At 30.9% G+C, this 20,119-nt stretch overlaps 1 protein-coding gene across 2 annotated transcripts in view; it reads left to right on the top strand.

The window, feature by feature from the left end:
• Nucleotides 1–688: 688 nt before the first annotated feature.
• LOC130891145 (inhibitory POU protein) overlaps nucleotides 689–20,119 on the top strand; it is a 107,974-nt gene continuing 88,543 nt past the window's right edge. For both annotated transcript variants that reach the window (XM_057795728.1, XM_057795727.1), the window contains exon 1: nucleotides 689–1,029. In XM_057795728.1, the coding sequence (XP_057651711.1) occupies nucleotides 880–1,029 (150 nt within the window). In that variant the 5' untranslated portion in view covers nucleotides 689–879. The remainder of the gene's footprint in view (nucleotides 1,030–20,119) is intronic.

Raw genomic sequence — 20,119 nt, 5'->3', positions numbered from 1 at the left:
TCGTTTGTTTTAGTCTGCTATACGTTATTTCTTCAATAAAATTTTGCTTGAATTTTCTTCAATTCTCGCTTTCTGCATTTTTGATATTTAAGTTGGAAACGTTACATGAAGTCCACGAATAGTTTTGTCAGTATTATAACAACTCTTCAGTGTTGTTGTCACTATACTCAAAAAGAATTTTTTCAATATGACCCCAATCTTTTTTATATGTTCTGATAATATGATAGTTACCTTTTGATGATCAAAAATTAGAACGCCTGAAGTCCCTTATATTTCTTGCTACTGTTTTCTTTGATCTGATTGTTGGATACAAAATTCTTTATCAATCACTCATATTTGATTTTTTAAGGAAGAAAACAAATATGTATAATCTAAAGGAAACGAAGAAAATGCTACAGAGTATGAAGAAATATCATTATTTTCACAAGCAGACCAACGTATAATAACACAAACAATTTCCCAAATACGTTAATAAACCTATCAAACCCCATCAAACTACCCTTTTTCGGCAACAATTCAAAAATCTATACATCATCAAAACGCTACTAATTTGTAACAAGCGAATGCGACGGCGGCCGTCGAAGTATTCCTAGAGAGGGGCAGGGCGTCTCGGTGCTTCTGACGCAAGCGCTCCGACGCCTCTTTTCAGCCCCTCAAAAGTTGAAACAAAATTCCAATGGCAGCCAACAGTCAACCCTTGGATCGTTTAAGGGTGCACTAGTCCCTCTACAGCGCGCTCAAAATATCTAATATCTTAAAACTAATTCTGTTATATCTCGAAATGCGTTAGCAATAGAAAAAAAAAGAACAGTTGTGATATTTGTGGTAATTAACGATGACACTTTGTGACTTTCGCTGAGTATTGTTTTTAAAACTAAGATGTATTCGCCCGATAAGATGATGGGCTCGAAAGGTCCTACGGGTCTTCACGGGCCTATTACTTCTACTGGTGCCTGTTTCGCTGGTAGGTACTCTCCTACCTACAGGAGTCCAGAGCCTATGAGCAGAAGGTGCATGCCTAACCCGTCGGTAAGTTTTACTGCTATCTCATCTATTATTAATCTTATTTACATGTGGGTTTGTATATAAACATTTCGGAAGGATCAAATATTAGATATTCATTTTATTGTCAGAGTATTATCCTACCCATATTACTCGAACCAAAATTTTTTGGTTTCTGGAAACTTTTATTTATCAACTCATTAAGTCTATTTATAAATAGAGAATTTCCTTGGCTTAAGAATTCCGAAATCTACTCAGTAGTAGCAGAGAATATAAATTAAGTAGAAGATTATTATGTACAAATATAACACATAGAAGATACTTCGAAGCTCCAACTTTGTTGGGAATGTTTATTCAGATGAATAGAACCATCTTTATTATTACCTTTAGCATATTCCATTGCTAATGCATCGTACATTGAATCATTTAATACTAATAAATTTAATACTACTTTTTAGTTTTTCACTATTTTTATATCCAGTCCATTGTATATCTAGCGAATGTTTCGGCATGAAATGTTGAGTTTATCTTATCTTTATTTCCTTTTTTTGATGTTTTACTGTATTTTAAAATGTCTTGTATAATAAATACTTCACTGCAAGTGACAGATTCAAGACACATTTAATGGTGATGATGAAGATTCAATGTTAGTATGTTATAAAAATTCAAACACATTTTTATGGTATGAAGTGTTTGTCTATGAACAAAAGAAGGATGCTTACTATTCTGCTCATATTCCATAATAATTATTGATATATTTTATAAAAACATTCAGTTTTAGGTTTTGAAAAAGTTCGACAATTGTTTTAAAGTTATTTTGTTTTCAAAATTTGTAAATTTTTCATTGATAACATTTTCAAATTGATTTAGATCTGTTAATATGGTAGGGAGATCCATTATGTTGTTTGTTGATTCATTTCTTTAATATCTGGTCTATATAACAGAAAATACACAGTCTTAATTTTATCAATATCTTCAAAAATTTTGGGCATATTTTACCGCTGACGGAATAATTGAACGTGTATAATCAAAATAGATATTTAGTGTGTGAAAGCCGAATGGGGTCTCTTAATTTTCACTCAAAAATGCACGTTTTCAAATTTATCACAGTAATTATATTAGAATAGAATAAAATTATATGATAACACCAATTTACTATAATAAACTAAGATTTTTAGCTGGTATATATCCATTGAAAATACTTTGAAAATTTTCTGTGGCGACATCAGTTAGTTTAAGACACCTTTGCAAACTGATTTGTGATTATTTTGTGTATATTATAATTTTAGTTTTACAAACATCAAACCTGAGCATAATAAGAAGGTAATCATCTATTTCCAGAAAAATTTGTTGTTTTACCGCCTACATGCCAAGGATTAATTATTAACATAAAGAAGCTATTTGGCGAGTTTGGTATAAAGTGGATAAAGCAAGCAACTGACAATACCTTGAGTGATGAAATCAAATTAGATTTTATGCTTGAATTTGAGGAAAATCTACATACACTTCATTTAATGCTAGGCATATATTGTTAGTAAACATATTAAAGAAATGAAATGCTCAAAATAATACAATATAAAAAGACGATTATGATAGAATTCCTTTTTGTTATTTATTATTGAGAAATCCTCATTGGATGGGAGAATAACACACGCCGTTCCCTTAAAAGGTTATTGTTTGGGCAGGAATTGCTGGAAACCATCTTTTTGGTCCCTTTTTCATTGAGGATACTTTCAATGTAAATTATAGCATATCAACACTGGCTAATTTATATCCAGATCCAGGAAACTCACAATTTCCAGGAAATGTAACCTAGGATCAGATCAAATGGAGCCACCATATTATAAAACGCAATGTCCGGCTGGACCTCAATGCAATATTAACGAGGATCAATAGAATGACCAAAGCGATCACCTGATCTTACATTACTAGATTTTTTTAGGTTAAATAAGGTTAAAAGTCAGTTTTATTCAAGATTAGGATTAACTGCGAACATTTTGAACATCTACTCCATTGATATTCATTCTTTTAAGTCCTCTACATCTTATTGTGTATTATGTTTTAGTTTCTGACTGTATTGTAGTGAATTTCGGTAATCGTATGATTTTATTCATTCTATCTTGATTGCTGTGATGAATTTTTAGACAATTATATTTTTTAACAAAAAGAGACCTCTCAAACTAGATGAACGTTGAAGAATATCAATTGATGATTATGATTTTATTCTGTGCATATTTTCTAGAATGAAGGTTTATTTTAGTAAATTACGTAATTTGGAAGTTTCGTCTTTACATAGACCTTCATCAAAATTTTAATAGGTTCGTAAATAAATTTAACAGCCTCTCCTTATTTATTTTAGTAAATTTTTCAATAGATATTATTAATTGCACGTCGAAGCAGTTGATTAATTAATATATAACTTGATAGGAGCAGATAAAAAATATTTCTCCTTTATCGTTCCATCCAACAAATTATTTCATATTCCATATTGAATTTTATTTGGAAAAAATAATACTGAACATTTCATTTTACAAATTCTTCGTCTCTGAATTATGATATTTCTATTGAACTATAGGTGTTTGTAAATGTTTCCACTGAAGGAGACTCAATATTAATTGAATCAGAACATTCAACATGATTCTAATTTTCCTGTCAATGGAGATATAAAAGATAACAAAAGTGCTTGATGTTTTCTCGAGTGCATTCTTTGGTTTTTTCCTCCCAATAACAAGCAAGCTTATATATTTCATCAAAACATCTGTATATAAACGAATTTCAAATATTGGCGAATACGTTAATGAAATGGTGGAGGCTTACAATTAAATGGCCAACGCGTTGCTTAGTATTAGGTACCATGGTTAATTACTAATATATTATACAGAATCAGAAATATTTCAATTAAAAGGTAATCTGACTTTTGAGATTCTGTTGGTGGTTAAGTTATCATTTTATTTTTGAAATATTTTTTTATAAGAAGTTTGTTTCATTGTTTTAGAGTACCTGTGTATTTGAAGTGAAAAACTTTTTAAGGCCATATATAAAATTGTGAATAATAGATAAACATAACCTCAATGTAAATGGAGAACATGAGGTTTAAGTAGGTTGATTAGCGAGTTTACGTTTCCTCCACTGTTTCTAATGAAAATGAAAAAAGTCTTGGAACTTCTGTTTCGATTTGATCATATAATTAATTCATCATGAGCGTTTACATGCTTGGAAACGTGGCTTATTCACTTTAAATTTTTGGCGGATTCGAGGATGTGTGTTGCGATGGTAACCTTTTGATATTTATCAGAAAGTGAGGAATCATCTCAAAATTGTTATGAATTGTTTAGGAATGGCTTCAAGTTTAAAAACGATCGAATAAATTGCATCTTTAATGCTTTTTATTACACTGAAAACGAATAAATTCTTTTGAAAAGATATACATAACCTCAATGTAAATGTAGAACATGAAGCTTAAGTAGGTTGATTAGCGAGTTCATGTTTCTGCCATGTTCAATTTCTAATGAAAATAAAAAAAGTCTTGGAACTGCTGTTTCAATTTGATCATATAATCTATGATAAATGATGTAATTATATTACGAATTGACCGTCGTACATAAGCGTTTATACACTTGGCAACGTGGTTCAATTACTTTAGATTTTTGGCGGATTCAACCAAGTGTGTTGCGATGCTAACCTTTTGATATTTTTCATAAACTGAGGAATCGTCTCAAAATTGTTATGATTTGTTTCGGAATGGTGAAAATTTAGATACGATCGAAGTAATTGGATCTTTAATACATTTGATTACATTGAAAACGAAGACATGCCTTTGGAAAGACATACATAACCATAATGTTAATTAACATTAGGTTTAGGTTGATAAGTTGATTGGTGAGTTCATATTTCAACCATGTTAAATTTCAATTTAAGTTTCAATTTGATCATATAATCAAATGATAAAATGAAGTAATTTTATTACGAATTGACCATAACACAGCTGTTAGCCTGTGCTGACGATGTGGTAATCTTATTAAAAAGTGAAAAAGAATTGAATAAGACGTGCAGAGCTTTCACAGAAATGGCAGAAGCTGCGAACCTTAGAGTAAACGAGAAGAAATCCAAGGTCATGAAAATGCATGAAACAAAAAGAAATCTTACATTACACACGCAAAAAATGATGAGTTCGAGCAAGTTACATCTACCTTAGAACACTTATCAAAGACAATGGTGATGAGGAAGAAAACATAGAAGCAGGGTTAATTCGAGGAAGCGAACAGGCAGGAGCAATATATTAATCTCCAATAACATATCCCAAAAAATTAAGCGACATCTATATCAGTATCACTTCGACAGTACTATATACAGGCTAAACTTTCAGAAGGAAACAAATTAGATATATGGGAGAGGAGATTCTTTAGGAGGGTATTAGAAGGAAACAAGGAGGGTTAAACATGAAGAAGAAGAACAAACCTAGGACAAACAAGCTGAACAAGAAATTAGCAAAATTATGAGATGGCTGGGACACTTGGAAAGAATACCGGAATCCAGAACAGCGAAGAAAATGATTGATATAAATATGGCAGGAACACGAAAAACAAGAAGGCTTGACAAGAGATGATATGCGGAGGTACAAGGAGATGTAATGAAAAGAAGATTTCAGAATTGGAAGGTGAAGACAAGAAAGAGAAGAGAATGGAAAACATTATTACCACACTATTGACCTATGTGTAGCAATTCGAAACAATAAATTTTGTGATAATATATAATTTCTAGTTTTTTCAATTCGAGTATTAGTTTACTTGATTCATCATTTTTCATTGGAGCATTTGAAAATGAATGAATGAATTACCAGAAACGTTCCGATATACTAAATGTTGAAATTGTATATTGTCAAATATTTTCCAAATTTAGTTCAGTTGTTCAATCCGGTCGATAATGGGTATTGAGGATTCTTTTCGGATAACAAAATTCAACAATATGCAATATCGACTTAGAGAGGGTATATATTTTGTTCCTAAACGTACGCACGTTTTGTTAAAAAATTAATTCGTGCTTTCCAGCGCATTTTAGGTATTGATTAACTTTATTAAAAGTGCGATCTGATTAAAAATATATTTTGATAATAGGTAAACTTAATTAAACTTAATTAATATACATTATCAATGATGTAAGTACATTCACATTTACGTTTATTAGATTACTCAATGTGACCCATTTTCATAGAAAAATCTTTATTATCAAACATATCAATTGTCTTTGCTTGACTTTATCAAATAAACTCCATGTTACCAAAAATCACAATTCCATCATCAAGATCTTCAGATATCTAATATGATATTTACGCGCGTTAGATATTGTTACATCAAAGAAGCCCATGAAATGCAAATTAGAACTAGGTTTTGATTCACTTAAGATATAAAAATTTCCACTATGCTGATTGCAGACTTCGGAATATTTTTGCTTATTTTCAACTATCGAAATTAATAATAATAGTATCGTTTCATACTTTGGTTTTACAATGCTTAGGCAGACTTGAATAACCACCCTATTATATGTACCAGAGCACAGTTGAGTGCTTGAAATAGCTGATTAATTAGCAACGGAAGGGGCTTCGAAAGACCAGTAGCGATAAAAGTAATGAGAAAAACAGAAACAAGATTGGACAGAAACGTTGAGCTAAGGCAAGCGAAATACCTACTGAACCAGGGCAATAAGAATTTTTTGAAAGTATTGTAAGAGCTACTGGTTTCAGTGAGACTCCTCTGAAGCTGAGTAGACGAGGCACAAAGTACCAGGGAATTTTCGCTCCATCATATTTCATAGTGTTTCACTTATGTCACTGTATATAATATCCTGTTTGATCTAAAAAATGTCCACACTCTAATAATAACCTGAATCTCGAAAGTTTGAGTTCGAACATTCAAATACAAAGTACTATGATTCTGAATAGGACGATGCGCGATCAATAACTAATAATTATTTTATTCAAACAAACTTGTATAGGTAACCTCTCCGATGGACCAAAGATTGTATGACTTACATAATACCATTTAGTTAGTTTATACATTTATGTCAAATGTATAAACTAACAGAAAAAATTGTTCCTGTTTGCCATTGCAACAAGATTAGAACCTTCAAACAAACATAATATACCATTTTTTCACTCGACAAGGTATGCAATATCTTTTAAAACCGTTAGGTAAGTCTGTGGAAGGGATTGATATCATACTGTTAGATATACTGTGTATTCAGAAAGTAACGAAACTTGCAAATATTTTTATTTCTATACAGTTCATACAAAAATCTTGGATAGAGGTTTTTACTAATAATTTAAGCCATCCGCGTAAGTCGATTCGTAAGTGTACAATGTTCATTGGATTCGTCATTATTTCTTATGCAGTAAATAGCAACCATCATTAATCACAATGTGAAAAGTTACAAAATAAAATATATTTAAACACTATTATTGACAAAAACTGTGGCATAAATGAATTTAAAATCATTCAGTCTCCAAATTTGTACTTGCAATTCAATAGATTATTAAAAACCAAAGATTTATACGGTTAAAAAAATAAGTTGATAAGTTATTTTGAAGATGCTGTGAAACCTGTATACTTCAAATCAAGTTATAAGCATAAGCAAGATGTGGATGGCGTCCATTTATTACCTTGTGGCTCTGTTTTTTACTATATCTGAAGAAATTTATTTCATTTTCTGCAAGAATATTGAATCTTGCAGTTTTAACGAATGAATTAAAATATTGAAGTATGTCAAGCTGCAATTTTCAATTTAAATATTAGGTATTACCACTCCGAGGAAGTTAAATTCATATGCAGACGATGTAGTAATCTTTCAACATTGGAAAACGAGTTTGAGGAAACCCGCAGAGCCTTCATAGAAAGTGAGAGGCAGAGACAGTGAATCTATGAGTCGACAAAGATAAATCGAAGTTCATGATAATGACAACACCACAAAGGAAAAGAGCAATGATGTCTATATAACTGAACGAAGAAACGGCAATAAGCTTAGAACAAGTTCAAAGTTATGTATATTTTGGAGTTGTTATCAAGGACGACGGTGGCGAGCGAGAAAATCTGGAAGCGAGGATGACCAGAGCAAGTAAACAGTTGAGAGCGCTGAATGCGATGATAAGATCCCAGAAAATCTCTAGAAAGGCGAAGATACATCTATACAAAACAATAATAAGATCAACAGTGAGCTACGGAGGCGAAACGTGGATTCTTAACAAAGCAGAGGAAGAGAAGTTAGATATATGGAGAAGAAAAATACTTAGAAGGATACTAGGCGGTAAAAAGGAGGGAGATTTATGGCCGAGGAGAACAAATAATGAAAGTATTTGGAGAAGCAGAACTAAGCAAAATAATAAGATCCAAAATAATAGTGTGGCTGGGTCACAAATAGAGAATGGCAGATTTTAGAACAACAGAAAACAAAAAAAATTACGGACATAGAACAAGGACATAGAAAAAAAAGGAGACCAAGGAAAAGATTATACGCAGAGGTGATGGGAGACCTAAGAGAGAGAGAGAGGATTTCAGAAATACTAGAAAACGAAAGCAAAAGATAGGAAAGAGTCGAAGGGAATCACTTCCATGCTACGGGCCCTAAAAGGTCTGCGTGAAGCATATATATATATATATATATATATATATATATATATATGTATGTATATGTATATATACTTTTTGTTTTACAAAATATGTTTTAAGTATAAAGATAGGAGGGAAATCTCACTAAATTGCATACATATTAAGTGGGTTATATACCGCCATTTTCACCATACTAGTATAACTAACTATAGAGAAAGATGTGAAGCATACTATTAAACGCTTTCACCTTGCGAATAAACTTGATAATTTCCCAGCTAAAATAGTTACATCCAGGGATAATTATTATTCGTTAACAATATATTAATAATAGGTTAGACCCTTCGAGGAATCGTGGGAATAACCGCAAGTGTTACCAACTGATTATACGTCGCTTAAAACCCTCATAGCCTACTAGTGGACGGACTGGCTAGGGTCATTATAACAGTTTCGCTCACGCTAGAAATAAGGTCTCATCGTTTTCATATTTGACAAATGTTTGATGACGCTTTTGAACGATGGTGGATTTGTTATATAATGATCAAATTATTATCTTTTTCACAAGATAAAGTTCGATATTCTTAGCTCTTCTATTTACGCAATTTATGATATAGAGGAAAAGAACGGAAATAGGATTCAAGCAAACATATTTATACTTTTTCGTCAAATTGATATGTGCTACTTGTTTCGTAACAATACGAGAAGCCGTTGAAAAAGTAGAAACATTGAATTCATCTTCACCAAAGTATGCTTTTAATGAGAATTCTTATATGGCAATATTAAATCCATAACTGGAAGCAAATCTGTAGTGCTGTCTACGAGATAAAACGAGACTTTGGAAAATTTAATCTAGTCTCATGTCGCGTGCGAGTATAGTAATTTAATATGATAAATTATTACTTGCCTCAGTTTTTTGAAATTATTATCCCAGCTGGCAGTTTTGAAATAAATTTTGAGGAGCACACGTGGTAATATCTCGTAAAGTTCAAAAAGGTAGACATTGGGTAATGGCTTTTGTACGTGTACTTGAAATACTATTAAACTTTTGCGAAATTCTCTTGCAAGATTTGAGGCGAGAATTTTTGAAAGTCTCGCAAGGAATATTCAGTGTATTGTTGTGAATCTCGTCTCAAAAGTAAACGAGAATATCGTGGGCAACACATCGTTTCTGGAAGGTCTCTTTCGAAATCTCTTTCATATGCACTGTCTTAGTATGGTATCAAAATATTTTGTTTAATTAGATATAACTAAATAACAATATTATAGTGCCAACCCTTGGAATTAGGGTTTATTAGAACAGACAGGAAAACTTTTCAGTACTCTTTCTGCGAACTCCTTTTCGCAAACGTACTAATACCCTTTTCTAAACGGTGAAGTTATTCTCCTTAAAACGTACTATTGATACAATTGAATCTAACTCTGCATTTCCTTTTTGAGAAGCATTTGATTTGAGAATCTATTTCTAAAATGTTTTGCAAATTGTCTGTATAAACGAACAATATTACCTATTTTTTCTATACGTTCATATGCTTTTAAGGTTGAAGGATGTCCCAATCATCACTTATCCTTAACTGATTCATTTTCACTTTGAATTCGAACAAATTACAACAAACACAACTACGAAATCATTGTCACCATATAAATATTCTTATATTTGATGAGTTTCTTTGGATTTGTTTAAAAAAATTGAGTTTATACTTTTGTTTAACATCAGATATTCTAAACTTGATCCACTAAAGTACAAACTGTCACTTCCTTGAGATTATGCTGCTATAAACATTCTGCTTCCATATTGTCTGATCATTTCTCCTATATTACATACCTCATCAAGTTATTCTCAAGAATATTGAGGTGTAATTTTTCTTTAAAGTTACTCCAATCATTGAATCGGTTAATTTCTCAGAAATTAGTAATATAATGATAAAATAAACCTTTAATTAGGAATAATTGTTGTTGGAAGTAATAAAATATTGATTATATTCTATTTTAGATTTATCATAACTAAATTGGATTCATTAATAGTTATTCATGCAACAAGTGAGAAAATTATTCCTTTTTTCACAAGTAGGACGGTTCGACCTAATCACGAGTTTCATACAAAAATTTTTCTACGTCCGTAGGAAAAATTCGACAAAACTTTTATCAATTCTTATTTTGTAATAGTAATATTAAAAGTACAACTGTGAGCTTTATTAATTTGAAGTGAAGAAGTTACATTACTATTGGTACTTAAATTGGCAACATTTAACGAGTTCAAAGAAATAACATCGTCTATAGTTGTATTAGTACATATTGGATTGGTGGTAGGATCGTGAACTTTTACAATGTTGCTTGAAGTCGAACTAGTTGTTCCCGTTCAAATTTTCACTGCGGATTCCGTTTTATTTTTTATTGAGTCGTCTACGTAACCCTCCGCAACTATGTTGGATTTCCACCCACCGTGCTTCTTTAGTTGAATTATATCACCACCGGAATCCACTAATAGAGACACTGAAGATCGTCGAAATGTATGACCAGTGTAGTTTTTTAGATTAGGTAAATTCAAATATGATGTGATCAGCCAGGGAATTTTTGAAAAGGTATTGATACCTTCAACTTGAATTTTGCATTTTCTATTCCTATACTGCAAAAAGAAATGATCTGTTTTGACATTTGTGGGTCGTTGGTTTTTATATTTTTTATAAATGTTTATCAAGTTTAATTTATTGTCAGATATTTCACCAATAACAATAAATCGACGTTGAACATGAGTTTTTGTGTGATAATTGAAACACTTCCGGTTTTACTAATATCGTTACACTTCATTTGATATAATTCCTTCCTTCGCAGAGCTTCTACGATTCCTAATATTAAAGCAACCCGAAAGATGTTACAAAATTTTTTGCTGTCATACCTTATGCAAGAGCTAATGAACGTCTGGAGCTTGCAACAGAAACTTATTAATTTCTTCACGGGCAAATATTTTAGATTTCTTGGGTCTATAGCCAACTGATTTATTTGAGTTTCTAGTATTTACTGATGTCTACGTCTTTATTTACCATTAGGGTGCCTTTCAGTTTTGAATAAGTCGATCAAAGTTTTGAAGACTTCCACATTTTGGATTTAGTTTCAAAATAAACTTGTAACACTCTTTCTGTTAAGCTGTTTATGCTTTTTTTAGTACGCCACTTCATAAATTATATTCCTTTAAATACTGTTTCTTGGTTTTCTCATAGAGAAGATTGATAGTCGCTGCAGTTGCCGATTCAACAACATCTTTTGGTGTGCAGTTTGAACTTTCTATCAAGAAAAAAAATTGTGACAATTTATCGGAAAAATCAATTGACATGTGAAAGAACGCGTTCACAGCCCATCATTTTGATAAAACAATTTCATAATTGTGTTAAAAAATGACACGTTACCGCACATTTTTTAACGCATCGTACTTTTTATCACGCTTCAGAAATTACATTCTTTATGAATGCAAATGATTGAAAAAAAAACGTGAATATTATAACGGACGTAGAAAAATAAAATTGTCGTAACTTCATAACACGAATTGCGAATTTATCACAATTTTTAAAAAAATTAAAAAAAACTTCTTTAATGTCTTCCAAGGCACTTTTTTATTCACAGTAATCATAAATAACGTTGTACTATTTCCATGTAAAGAAAACATTTCCAGATACAAAGGAAATTATATGCTTCATCTACATCGTATGTTTCAATTCTAAAAACTTTTCATTCTTTTGTGATGGTCGAGGCTTGTTATTACAAGTTTTTTTATTTATATTTTTAGATTTAGATTAGAAATTAAACAGAATCGGTTTCACTATAATGTTATCAAGTTAAATGGATTCAGAAAGAAAAAAGTTGATACAAAGAAATAAAAGTTTATTTAAAAAATAGGAATAGAAGGATAATGGTTATAATGAAAGCTGTGTATATGTAGCTTGGTTAAAACATCACAATTGCTCAAATGATTACAACAATATAGAAGTCTTGAGCATTCTATTCCATTTTTAGACTTCTTAATTTGGTTTTATAGAAGCTTCATTAGATTACTGGCGTCTTCTGCATACTGGTTTCATTATGACCTATTACTAAAACCTATAATTTTGTTACTCATTGTGGTTTCCTTTTATTTTATTTGTATTATTTATTTCATGTTTGTTTTTATAAACTTTTGTCAACAAATTGTAACAACTTTTTGACAATACAGCATTTCTCTTTCTCTCTCTCTCACTCTCTTTTCGTCTTTGTCTTCTTCTTCTTCCCTTAATGCCATTCTTCTTCTACCAACTTTATTGCCCTATCTCAGCTTTTTATGGATCTGTTCTGATTTAAATTTCACCTAGTACATTTAATATTAAATTGTCTAGTTCTCTGGTAATATTGGCTTTTCATATCTCCTTGGTATTAAACATATTTTCTTTGTTAATATATTCCCCACAAGGGATACATTGCATAATAAAGGAGTGTCGATTATCTTCCTTTTGGGAAGATTCGCCGATTGATTGTTGATGATATTCTTCTTCTGGTGTTCGGTGTTTAAATAAGGAAAAACCTCTCAAGAATGGATGAATTCCAAAAATTACTAAGAAATTCCTTAAAAAAAAGAAAACAGATATTCTCATTTTGGTAAAGCAATATTTTATTTAAAACAAACAATTTTCTTTAATGAGATGGTTTGATGTAGGGTTATTGAAGAACTTTTCACATTATTATTACTATTTGTATTACATTGAATTTGTTTTGACAAATGTGGAAAACTATTGACACTGTAGGTATAGAGAAAAGAAAAATCTAAAGATTAAGAGGTAAAACAGGAATTGAGTTTGAAGTAAATTAATTTTTCAAATGAAATTATTAGTAACACAAAACATGAAAGTGATTATGGATGGAATTTAAAAAAGTTTAACATCCTGTATACATGCTCTGGTACACCGAAAATGTTTGCCGGTACTGGTTTGTACAGACGACCGCAGAAAAATATCCAATTTTATACTTACATGGTACCAGTTATCTTTTTATTAGCGTTTTTGGTAGACTTTTCCATTGCTCCTCAAATAATTGCTGTAATCTGTGGAATATGAATTTAAATCCTTCAGTAACAATGACTAAGCTTTGCGGTTTTTCACTTTGTACTTAGCACGTAGTAATAACGAATTAATGAAAGCAATAGCAACGTCATCTTGTTGGCTTTCCATCTGCTCTCTGAGCTTGTTTTGACTTCTAGCTTGCTAACGTGTATATCAAAACATGTGTACTCACAATATCTGTAACCAACTCTTTATTTAGCTAAATTTGTTAATAAGTTTTGATAACCATTAGCATCGGTTAGGAGAAATTATGATCTGATATATTTTCGCCCAACAATTAATTCTTAAAATACATTAATTAGCTATATCTACTATAATTTTGAATTATATAATGCATTAACGAACTTCAGTTATCGTAAATACGGAAAAAATTTACCCACCACTTTCCGCGAATCTCGCCTTTCTAAATAGGAATTATGGAGGTATAATTTATTCTTTAGGGGAATCTGGTCTAATGGAAAACAACACAAGATGGGAAATGAGGAAGTTATCCTATAAACTCTGGGAATTATTCGAATGAAGCTATTAAGAAAAGTGTTTATTGAGATCACAATACAAATTTATTATCAGTAAATTCTCTTTCGCATGCTCAATTTGAAGAGGTCTTTATCTAGAAACACGGGGCATTTTAATATTTTGAAATAAAACTTTTTCAATTGATGTTGGTTATATGACTATTAGGGATTTTGAACCGTATGTATCAGAATACAGAATACATTGAAAGCATGTTTAGGGAAAATAGATATTTTGATTATTTGTTTGAAATGCATTAAAGCAAATTTATTGAAAAACATAGAAATAAAATAAACTTAACTGCTCTACTGAATTTCAACTCCACACAACTAGAATGTAACTGAAATGTTGATAAGTTTGTTGTTTGTTTATTGGTACTATGAGCTGACACATTTTTATTTGAGATATAACATACATTTAGTGTATAGAAAAATCATTTTCTTAAAAAGACTAAGATTCATATAAATTTATTCAAAAAACAATTTATTAGTACAAAAAAAGCACAAGGTATGAATCTTCATCACATTCATTACATAATAAATTTTCATAATGATGTTTCTGCTTGTGTATATAGTGGGAATCGAAAAATACTATGCATAAGACTGTAGAAGTTTGGGATTACGTCAAAAAAGCTAGATTGGAGAAATCTTGGAATGAGCTTCGCCCAACTGAGACTACTCTTACATTTCCAGAGCTTCTGTACCAATCATAGAAATCAGAGCTTGTTGATCTACTACAGATTTTTATGAGAATATAAAAGATTTTCGAAAATAATTGATTATTTTATGAGTAACGAGAAATAATCTGCTAAAAATGAAGAAAGCGTAGCTCGAGTGGTTTTTTAATGAATACGTATACTTATGAGTAATAATCGATTATTTTTTATCGTTCTCGGGGGGTCGTTACGATTATATAATTAATACCGAAAACTGTTTCCAACCACTTTTTTGCGATTTAAGCGTATTAAGATGCATTAAAGATCCAACTACTTCGCTAATTCTAACTTTGCAGCTATTCTGTAGCGATTCATGAGACTTTAAGACGTTTTCTGACTTTTTGAGAGACTTCATGACTGTCACAAAACATGTTATTGGATCCACCGAGAAATCGTAATTAAACCACTTGGCTAAGCGTATAATTGCTAATCTATACGCCTTATATTAATTAATAATTTCTATTGACTAATATTATAATATAAACCTGATTATTCAAAAAATCAGTTTACTAAATATATTTAATGCTTCGTATAATCGACGGTGTAGGCAGATCATTGAACACTCAAAAATAGGAATTATCTCTTACCCATTCAAATACTAAAAAAATTCTGTTGAAACTTTATATGGGATTTATTATTATCTTTTCGAAATTTCGTCCCTTTGGTACATTTGACCAACAATATCTTCTTTTCTGTAGCTAGTTATAATTTTTTATAAGAATCCAAGGAAATGGTAGGTCCTGGATAATAAAGTTTTATGGATTTAAACCTGAAAAAATTTTCAAAAAAGCACCAAAATCTCAGATTTGCGATCTAAAAAATTGGAAGTAATGGTAAAGGTTTAATATTTTTTCCACATTTTGGATTGTAGACTTTCTATCGTTGAGTAATTTGTTTAATAAGCGTGACTGTAATTATTAATATTTTTTTACATATTTTTCATTATCTATCGGCTTACTTTTGGGGTAGTAACAAAGCAATATATTTTTTTTATTCTTGCTTAGATATAATCTTTTATTTCGTTCACTCACAGTGGAACGCTTGAGCAGGTAATAATCGTAGTTTCTCACTTCATAATCGCATCTTTTTTCCTTTCTTTTTGAAGCAACATAAAAAATTAATAAATCCTATCAGAAGTTTTTTATAACCAGCATGTTTACTATCCCCTCAATAGGTAAACGTGGACCGTAAATTTAACGATTTGAACATCCTATATAATTTGTAAATAAGCGATATTATGTAACTCACAAAGGACGAGAAAGTAGTGTTATTGAAATATGAGTCAGTCATGTCAACAAATGAATAATTTATTTACTTAAGCATATTCAAACAGGTCAGTTTCTACACACAACCCATTATTAGTCAGATAATTCAACAATTTGAAAAATTGAGAAACAGAGATTTATGCTTTCGCTGCTGAACTCAATGATCTTTGTCTAAGCAAGAAAGTTGCTGTACAAGTTTACAACTTTTCTCAGTGTCTTCACCAATGGATTCAAGATAATAGAATATGCAGAAGCAGGTGTATAGTGTACAGATTTCTCAATATAGTTCTTTTAAACAACATCGAATCGTAAAGATAAATGCATTTATATCTGCCAAAGCTATCGGAAGGCGTATGTACACAGTTTCTTTCTAATATTCCTGCTAGAGATTTATTTAATTCATAAATTTCTTTAAATAAATCGAAATATGGCGTTCTTTAGAGCATCGGCGAATGAACACAATGAAATTGCACAGTGTAGTGAGAATAAACTCAGGTATGAATTTAATAATAAACATAAACAAGCAAAGCAAAGTGATTCGACTCTTCAAAAAAGGAAAATATTCAGCAATCTGATAATGCAATCATAATAAGAATTGCTGAATTAACTGAATTAACTAAATTTTCACTTGTCGCGTAGTCACGAAAGGGGTTGCTGTGGATCATTCACAGAACCGAAAAACATGTGGTGAAACACTAAAATCAGTTGACAGAGCTACTCAAGATTTTATACGTAGGGACAATTTATGATTTATATGATGACAACAGGACTGCTACATTAGAAACAATACAGCAAAAAGTGGTAAATGATCCAGAATACAATTATACCAGTTTAGAAACATTGCGTCAAGTTTTGTCAGCAAGTGGTTTAAACACAAAAAATTTAATAAACGGATGGCAATAACCGAATGAGCTAGGATCGTTCGATAGCGACAAGATAATTATTATAAGATAAAAGACTACCGAAGTTCTAATAGACAAATGTGGTACTTAAAGGGCTCAGTTCACATCTAGTACCTTGTTTAAACCAAACTCCCTTACAGGCAGGTACATTTTACTCGTCTATTTACGTTTTATAATTTAATATTCAGTGGTAGCAAGTTAACAAGGTATAATAAGTTCCAAGTAGGACTACAATTGAGTAAAAATAATAAATTTATAAAATGAGGTTTCTACGCCTATGGTAAATCAAACAAAATTGTTGGCAAGAGTTTTTATAATCTGCAATTGATATTGGAAGAGCTATAAAGGCTAGTTGTGAAATCTTTAAATTCTTTGTCAAATGAATGGCGAAATAAATAAATCAAAATATCTCGCTTTATACCACAGATCTCTCAATACGATTGCCAAGCATTTCAGAACTTTTCTCTATTCGGTTCCAAGCGGCACCGAAATTGAGCATTGTTTTAATACAATCATGTTAACCTATAGTCTTAAATGCTGGGAAATCACAAGCCTCGCACATGAGCTGTGGAAACACCTTACCACATATAGGATTGCGAAACTTTCTTGAAATTCCGACAACATGGAACGTATAACTTTCCACTCATATTCAGATATTTATAGAATTAATTCATTTCCAAGCTATTATTTCAAGAAGAAATAACATTTTTTCCATTCAGTTATTTATGATATGTGTTAACTCGATAGAAATTTTCATTTCTGTGTACTTTTATCCTATGAATTCATATGCTCAATGAGTAAGACCATTGAGAAAGCCTTTACAGAATAGTTGAAAGTAGTTTCAAAATAATAATTCCACAGATATTTACAGTAATGGATTCAACGTTGAAATAAGTTGAAATAAGTACTTAGATAGTCCAGTAATACTTCTAATGCAATGCAAATTCCTGATTCCAAAAAATTCCTGATTAAACCTCGTACTTTTGGGACCCAATTTTGTGCGTTAATTTACTAACGTTATCCTCAGTTAGTTACAGTAAGAGTTTTCTAGTATTGATTGTTGACTGTTTTCAATATTAACCAATCGTTGTCCTAACAGAAAATATTTATTTAGTATATTAATATCAGATTATTTAAAGTTTAATAATAACGCTTATTTTAGAATAACCCAGAGAATAACTGTCGTATTTACTTTGTTCCTTGTTTATTTTATACCTATGACTTCACGCAATATGACGGCTTTACTGAAATGTTAAAACTACCCAAAACTACTAAAATTTTTGAATTTTCAATAATTTGTTTTCTATAAATATTGATCAAAGAATTAAAAAAAAATCACATAAAAGTTGTATGGAAACTATCCAAAACTATTTGTTTCCTAAACTCTATTTCAATTTATATCCGCAGTGCTATTAAAGTAAAAGATCTTTGAACTACTTCATATAGTCCCAATTTTAATTATTATACTTATTTCTCTAAGAAATTGTAAAGAAGAAGAAAGCAATCCACACATTTTGAATTACTAGTATGCCGAAAACAAATTATTATTTGTTGAAACTGGGAAATTGGAATATGTGGGAGACACATTAGCCTAGTAGTATCTGTTTCATAGAAAATATTTCAACCGACATATCTTTCTTCAATTCAATTTTTATTTATATGTAGTTATTATTGAATGTAGAGATTGACCTGCTTTGTGCTCCTGAACACTAACACTATTCTTGAACGGAAACGGCCGTAATATGTAATTGCAACTGTGTTGCAAACAAATTTATTCCGTGCTAACTATCAATATCTGAATAATTTTTTATCTTTTTTTAACTGGCTTAGATTAAAACAAGCAATAAAGTATGATATAGGTAAATTGTTTATCGGCCTCTTAAGACCGATAAAACGTCAGACGTTCGAAAATGGCTTCGGCCAATAGTTTTGAAGTAACTACTCGACTGGAATTCATCACTACTAGTAAATTTAAGAGAGAAGTGAATCCCTAAGGGTAGATAAATTGCGGCCACCAGGAGCAACTAAAGTTGTTAAATGAATTTATAGGTACTAAATGTGGGACAGTGGTCATTACTAAATTTATGTGGCCATCACTCAGTTGCTAAGAGATAGAGAATATCACAGAGTAAGACAGAATTTGTTCATACATATCGATAATTTAAATGCAATTAAAATGAGGTAAACCACTACTGAGTATTAATTATTTGAATCAATTCTGTTAATAAAGATATGTGAGATGTATAGAGTATATCAAATGAAGTTCGACTCTCAATGATCTACAGTTTTTCATAACGGAAAATATCTATCCTTATGAATATTAGTTGAGGAAAACAACATTTGATCCCTTAATATTTATAATTTCAATTATATCAATTCATTCTCATTATTTAAATTCAAATAATTCAAATAATTGTTCGATAATATGGTTTTACATAATTACCGTTAACTTTCCCTTTATGTATGTACGAGTTTTAATATGAAAATTGTCGTTAATATCAGTTTCTAATTCTAGAATACAATTATTTGACTTTCTTTTACTCTTTCTCTCTTTGTTTATTGACGACGCAGTACGCTTTTATAATAAATAGTATGGAGTACCATAAATATGAAATCCATGTATTGTTAAGACTTTATTGGAAACAAAAGTTTAAAGCAGCCGTGTTAGAAATATGTGAAGAGAAAGACACAGATAAAGAGGGAGTAGTACAGCATTAGTTCGATCGTTTTGATAGAGGAGATTTGAGGCTTTAAGATCGTTTGTGCAAATTCACCGTCTATGTCCCAATGAACAATTTACAAGATAAAAAACCAGTTTCTCGAGTCTGAATATTATGCTTGAGTTTCAAAGAAAGCCACATAATTCTGGTCGAAAAGCAGCCACACTGTTCAACTTAAGTCACACATCAATTTTTCGAATATTAAAGAAAAAAAATTTATGATTTCGATAGGAGAATGTATTTTTGTAAGCAAATGTTATGTAGTTAGAAAATGTTTTGTTTCCTGACGACAGTACATTTACACTTCTGAAGAGAATCCTCACTGG

The sequence above is a fragment of the Diorhabda carinulata genome, chromosome 3 (genome assembly GCF_026250575.1).
Source record: "Diorhabda carinulata isolate Delta chromosome 3, icDioCari1.1, whole genome shotgun sequence".
NCBI classification, from domain to species: Eukaryota; Metazoa; Arthropoda; class Insecta; order Coleoptera; family Chrysomelidae; genus Diorhabda; species Diorhabda carinulata.
The sequence above is the reverse complement of the archived record's forward strand: the minus strand, read 5'-3'. Positions and strand labels throughout refer to the sequence as shown.